The sequence below is a fragment of the Trichechus manatus genome, unplaced genomic scaffold (genome assembly GCF_000243295.1).
Source record: "Trichechus manatus latirostris isolate Lorelei unplaced genomic scaffold, TriManLat1.0 scaffold00253, whole genome shotgun sequence".
In the NCBI taxonomy this organism is placed as follows: domain Eukaryota; kingdom Metazoa; phylum Chordata; class Mammalia; order Sirenia; family Trichechidae; genus Trichechus; species Trichechus manatus.
This window is the reverse complement of record NW_004444189.1, coordinates 101,911-109,033: the sequence shown is the minus strand read 5'-3', so window position 1 is coordinate 109,033 and position 7,123 is coordinate 101,911. Positions and strand designations below refer to the sequence as shown.

The window sequence follows — 7,123 nt, the reverse complement described above, 5'->3', positions numbered from 1 at the left end:
AGGGAAAGCATTTTTTCCCAGTGATTCAACCATACGGGGTTTGTAAAATCTTCTCTTCCAAAGATCACACATGTCCTGAGAGAGTTTACTTGTGTAATGTGATACAGAGTTAGCATTTGAAAATTTAAACAATTCAGTAGAGAAATAAAATATTTAAGATGGTAACATTTACTGTCAAAAGAAGTTTGCAGATTTTTTTTTTAGCCATATCTAATTCTTTAGGGCAAAACATAACATCATTTAATCTTAAAGCAGCAATTTTATACAGATGATGATCTTTATCTCCTGATTATCAAAGGGTCTTTATATTTGTAAACAGCATTACACATGTGAAATAATTACAGTAAATGAAAAAGTTATTACCATAAATCACAATGGTTATCTGCATTTAAGGGTGTATGTGTTCTAACAATTTAGTATATCAATATTCCAAGGGGAAATTCATAATGATTTATTTCTCTGACTTATTAAAAGCTTACTTATAGCTTGGAGGTCTCTGAATACCCTTAAAATTAGGAAATTATAGCCATAAAATTAAGAAATAATAGCAAAATCTCCATATAAGAAGCAATCTAACAAGATATTCCCTGTTAGGAAACAGTTAAGTTAAAAGTACAGTACTTAAAATGAAAACTTTTAACTAAGCTTTGTCAATAATCTATGCTTTCATGAAACTCATTTTTTACTTTCACTGTTATATAACTATACCCCATTGATATAATCATTTTTCCCTTCCTTTTAAATTCATGCTAAAATAATGTGTACGTGGAGATATTACTATCTATACAATTCCCTTTTTGAAGTTTTCTGATTTTAAATACAGCAATTTAATGACTTTAGCATAAAATTATTCAGTATTTCACAAAGTTCCATAATTACTGTTCAACAGCTATTGGAGACTAAATGGTTAAGTGGAATCTCAAGTTTAGGACATTGTTTTCAGAATATATTGTAATGTTATAATTACTATTATACTTCAGCTTTAAAAAAATTAAGAAGATCAATATTTTGAGATATGTTTTAACATGAAAATCTATTTGATACAAATTATGGCCCATTAAAATGATCTCTCCTGCTATTTTTCAGTGTCACCATATATTTAAGGAAATAATTGTGAAAATTATATAATTGAGTGAAAATAAAAGTTTAAATAGAAAAAATGAAAAGAAAGTATGTTGTATTTGTGCTATGGGCCATAAAATATGAGTAAAGGAAGAGATATAATTTGTTTTTAGGTGGGAAAGCTCAATTTCAGAAGCATCACTTCTTCCTAATATAATCTATAGATTCAATGAAATCTGAAAACCATTTTCTTGGGAACAGAGGAAAGGAAATATTTCAAGAGTTTGAATGAAGGAATGGATGTGCAAGGATAGTCAACAAATTTTGGAAAATTAAATTTTATTGAATTAAAAACTTTCAATTATAGTAATTATTTTTAACTGAAAGGACAACTGCACAAAATAATAGAGAAAAACTGTAAACAAATTATTAATACAGGCTGGTTAAATGAATACTGTCTCATCCATACAGTGAAACTCTTCCATGTCATGGTGATGAGTTTCTGGATTTTTTGCAAGGTAAGGTGTTTATTACATATTGTAAAGGGGAAAAGGCAAGTTACAAAATAGTTTTTAAAATATGATGCAATTACCCCGGAGAGCATGGCCCCTGGATTCTCTATCAGCCCAGAACTAAAACAATTTCTGAGGCCAACTCTTCAGACAGGGATTGGACTGGACTGTGAGACATAAAGTCATACTCGTGAGGAGTGTGCCTCTTAGCTCAAGTAGATACAAGAGACTAAATGGGCAGCTTCTGTCTGGATGTGAGATGGGAAGGCAGAGAGGGTTATGAGCTGGTTGAATGGACATGGGGAATCGGGGTGAAAAGTAGGAGTGTGCTGTCACAGTAAGGGGAAGGCAATTACGGTCACATAACAATGTATGTACAAATTTTTGTACAGAAAAAATTTTTTAAAAAAAAGAAGCAATTATTTTTAACATATAAAGGAAAAAAATCTATTTATGATATGCATCAATGCTGTTTTCTTTGGGTAGCAGGGCAAGGTGATTTTCAGTGTTCGTATACTTTGGCATTGTGTGACTTTTCTATAATAAAGATATATTATTTTTGATAATTATAAGAAATTATTTTAACATTTGAATTTTAGCATGTGGGGATTTATGGGTAACAATAATTAAGTAAAACTGAAGGGAAGTGGAATCCACTGGTTTCTAGGAAAGGAAACCAATAGAACCAAATTTTGAGGAAGGTTTCTACAATGTTAGGGACTTTGCTGTTTATCCATCTGGTGTGAGTATACAGGAATGCTTAGGAATATTGGGTGCTATAGGGTGAGTCATGTGTGCCTTAACTTCCTAGCTTCCAGTCTTCTTATCATTTGATTGTTGACTTAAAGGTGAAGACATGGTAGCGAGAGTCTCAAGTAGTATCACTCTACCTTACTACAGTCTTTATACTAAATATGAAAGCTACTTTTAATGCTGTAGTTGCATAATTTAAATGAATAATAAACCAAGAAGCACATCTCTTGACATAGCCTTACTAAAATCTGCCCCAGCAATTTCATTTAGCAGTTTTATTTAAAAGAAGGGAAAAGTATGATAATACGATTAGCTACTATAATGTATATAATTTGAATCTTTTTAACAAATACCTTTATTTGTCTAGCTCTAACACTATGTTTAAAAAATATTTTATATGAATATAAGCTAACGTGGAAATTTTATTGAATAGAAATATTCTGCATAAAATAATTTAATAAAAATAATGATAACATATTTACAGAATAAATACTAGGCATAGTTCTAAACGTGCTTTATGTGTATTAAGTCAACTCTTCAGCAAAACTTACTTATGAGGTAGATGCTATTATTATCCCATGGAAAAACCAAGGCTCAGATAGCTAAGTCCCTTGTCCAAGGTCACACAGCTAAACAGTGACAGAGCGGGGTACTAATCCCACAGTCTGACTTCAGAATACTTTTCTTTTTTGCAGATTTCTGGTTTTTTTTTAATTTAAATAAGCATTTAGTTTTAGAACAGTTTTATAAATCTATAAATAGAAAAATTACAAAAATAGTATAGATAGTTCCATATACCCCTCAGCCAGTTCTGCCTACTGTTAACATCTTATGTTACTATGTACATCTCCCACAACTAAGGAACCAACATTGGTACATTACTATTACTAAACTCCACACTTGTTCAGGTTTCACTAGTTTTTGCCTAACATACTTTTTCTAACCCAGGACTCCATGCAGAATACAACACTACACTTAGCTGCCGTGTCTTCTTAGCCTCCTCTGGACTGTGACAGTTTCACAGACTTTTCTTATATTTGATGACCTTGACAGTTTTGAGGGGTCCTGGTCAGGTGTTTTGTAGAATTTCCCTCAACTTGGGTTTCTGGGATGTCCATCTCATTATTATACTGGGTTATGATTTTGGGAGGGAGACCACAGAAGTGACTTGCCATGCTTATCACATTACATCAGGTGTAAATGCTATCAGCAGAACTTACCATTGATGATGTTAAACCTCAATAACCTGGTCAAAGTACTGTTTGTCAGGTTTCTCCACTGCAAATTTACTATCCTTCCCTCCACCTCCACTCTTTTTCCATGCTCTACTTTTTGAAAGAAAGTTACCAAGTGCAGCCCACACTCAAATGGGGTGGGCAGGGGGCAAGGGAGTTATGGGAGGGAGTGAAGCTCTACCTACTTAAAGTGGGGATAGCGACATAAATTATATGGAATTCTTTTGTCAGAGCCCTCATTATAACCCATTACTCTATACTGCCTCTCACATTCCACCCTTTCCTATTATTTATGTACGATAGTTTAAAAACATAATTCTTATCTAATTTTTTGCTTTTTCAAAGGTTTGAAACCGTTGGAGCTAAATGTGACAACAAATAAATTTGTCTTAAATTATTTTTCCATTGGCCACTGTAGAATTTGTCATTGGGTGACTAATTATAAACCAATTCTTCTCAAAGGCACTATTTAAAGAATTTACCAGAAATATTCGTTCAAGCTGATCCTGAATGTCCTTCATTCCTGGAAAAGCAGCAACCCCTTGGATCATTTCCACAAAGATGCAGCCAACTCCCCTACAGAGAGAAGAAAGGATGGTTACAAAAACTTAAAGACATTCTGCTTAGAATATGAAATCTGGAATTAGAACACTCACTCCTAAAGAGGACAAGCCATGAATAAGTAATATTCTTAATGAGACACCAAGCACTATCCCACATTACCTAGACAGATAAATCTACCTTCAACTTTCCTTTCTACTCCCTCCTCCCACTCTGTCTATTGCCCTCAAAGGACTCTGAATACATACAGGTAATACTGGGCTCTGACGATAGTGGAACCACATGGAATAGTAAACGTTGGTGGCTCTACACCCTGTAGTATACAGCTGAAACTTCAGAGCCTGATACATAAAGCATCCAAGTCTTGTACTAACATACGTTTACAATTGTTTTTCACAAAGTCATAACGTATCGTACTCTCTACCTGTCTAGTTGTTCTCAATCCTCTCTTTGCATCAAAATCACCTTGGCAGCTTTTAAAAGCTCCAAATGCTCCGACCACAACTCCCAGAGATGTTTTTTCAGTCAGTCTAGGTTGGAATCCAGGCCTTGACACTGGGCTGCTCAGGTGATTCTAATGAGCAGTTAAATTGAGGCTCACTGAGCCACGTGCCAAGCAGAAACCTATACAATTCGGCTCAATTACTCCACTACCTAGAATACCCTCCTGCTTCACTTATATGCTCTTACTATCTAAATCCAACCCAACCTCTATGATCCAGTTTAAATGTCATCTGCTCCGCAAAATCTTCCATGAACATTCCGCTAGGATAACTCGTTTATGTGAACTTATTTATTAAACCCTTATTCAATATATTAGCACTGATGGCGCTGTGGTTAAAGCACTGGGCTGCTAACCGAAAGCCACTACGCAGGAGAAAGACGCGGCAGTCTGCTACTGTAAAGATTTACAGCCTTGCAGACCCTATGGGGCAGTCCTACTCTGTCCTATAGGGTTGCTATGAGTCGGGATCGACTTGATGGCAACAAGTATTCAATATATTAGCCACCTACCATGCTCAATGTCTTCTCCTAGCTAGCGTTTCATGCTCACAGTTTCTAGCAAGCCTCAGCAGTGTACCTTGCCTCTCAGACTGAAGCAGCCTGGAGCTAACCCAACAGGAATAACCAATTCAGCCAATCAGATTCCTCTCCTAGGACTTTGGAAAAGTCATTTGGTAGCAGGATGGAAAGAAACCGGCATGTGTGAATGAGATAAGACACATTAATGGCAGAGAATTAGCATGAATGGCATATACTCCAGCAGCTGAGGTCCTTGCCTTCCTGAGACCTGGATGTTCAGAAAATTCAGTGTTTTGGTTAGATACCACTAACCTTCTGACAATGCTCCAGGATTAAAAATAAATAAAATTGCTTTACCTTGAGTGGGTTTATGTTTCCTACAATTATGTTAATAAAATCAGCAACATGTGTGACACTTTCTCGATTGCTAGACTCATTTAATTTAGGGTGGGAAAATCCTGTGTCTAACCAGTATTAGATCTCCAAGATTTTAAGGATAAACCCTCCAGTTCTCTAGAGTTGTCCCAGTTGTTATCACACCTGTATATAAACAATACTTTGAATTAAGGAAGTAATACTTTTACAGAAATCCCTTCCTTATTATACTATATAATTTCTATCCAAACTAAACACCAGGTTCCGGCAAAATGGCACTCTAGGCAGAAGCACCATGCCGTCCCTCCACAGCAAAGATCCGAAAAACTAAGCCGAACAGAGAATACAACAATCCTGAAACCCTAAAACATCAAATGAAGAGATAAAGAACTCAGCCAAGCACCAAATGGAGTGAGAAAACTGACAGAGAACGGAGAGCGAGGAGAGATTCATCCAGAGGTCCCCTACCAGCTAATGCAGCGCGGATCCGCCATCTTGGACTCCTATCGGAGACCAGCAAACGGGGGTACGAGAAAGCAGCCTCACGGAGCATCCAGAGGGAGACAAAACAACCAGTAATTAGTGGTGTGCGCTTTCCCACACCCCACACCTCTTCGCCCAGGCTCGGCCTCCTCTGCTTCCCGTGGCCACTGTCTCTTGACCGGGAAGCACGAGCTGCTTCGATTCCACACACCCAAGCAGGCGGCTCTCTGGGTGCCATTTGTTGGCTGCTAGTGTTGCTTTTTTTCCTGCTTCTTTCGATTTCTCACTTGCCTCTCGCCACCTCCCCCTCCTTTCACTCGAGTGCCTGGCTCCGTGCGCCACCTCTGCTTCTTCCTGAGGAGCTGCAGAGCGCTGGCAATTTGTGATATACACTTTCCCACTCTCCACCCTTCTTCACCCACACTCGGCCTCCTCTGCTTCCCGCGGACACAGTCTCCTATCCAGAAACACCAGCCTGCACTAGCTGGCTGTGTGAGCGCCATTTGTTGGCTGCTGGTGTTGCTTTTTTTTTTTTTTCCTGCTTCTTTTGATTTCTTGCTTCCTCTTGCCGCCTCCCCCTACTTTTGCTCGAGTACCTGGCTCTGTGCGCCATCTTTGCTTCTTCCTGAGGGGCTGCGCAGCTCCATTTGAGTGTGGAGCTGCTTCCTGGTATGGGCTACTGCGCTGGTGGGATCTCAAGGCTTTTGTTCATTTGTTCCTCTGCTTCCCTCGGCCACAGTCTCTTGACCGGGAAGCACCAGCTGCTTCGATTCCATACACCCAAGTGGGCAGCTCTCTGGGTGCCATTTGTTGGCTGCTGGTGTTGCTTTTTTTTTTTTCTGCTTCTTTTGATTTCTCGCTTGCCTCTCACCACCTCCCCCTCGTTTCACTCAAATGCCTGGCTCCGTGCGCCAACTTTGCTTCTTCCTGAGGGGCTCCACAGCGCCGGCAATTTGTGATATACGCTTTCCCACTCTCTACCCTTCTTCACCTACACTCGGCCTCCTCTGCTTCGCGCGGACACAATCTCCTGTCCAGAAACACCAGCCCACACTAGCTGGCTCTCGAGTGCCATTTGTTGGCTGCTGGTGTTGCTCTTTCTTTTTTTTTCTTTTCTGC

The 7,123-nt window shown here is 38.5% G+C and overlaps 1 protein-coding gene across 1 annotated transcript in view; it reads right to left on the bottom strand.

Moving 5' to 3' along the window:
* The window catches only part of CDK14 (cyclin dependent kinase 14), a gene marked incomplete at its 5' end in the record, with an annotated part of 305,956 nt that overhangs the window by 217,182 nt on the left and 81,651 nt on the right, over nucleotides 1–7,123 (bottom strand). The window contains one exon of the mRNA XM_004389659.2: nucleotides 4,045–4,138. Within this exon, the coding sequence (XP_004389716.1) occupies nucleotides 4,045–4,138 (94 nt within the window). The remainder of the gene's footprint in view (nucleotides 1–4,044; nucleotides 4,139–7,123) is intronic.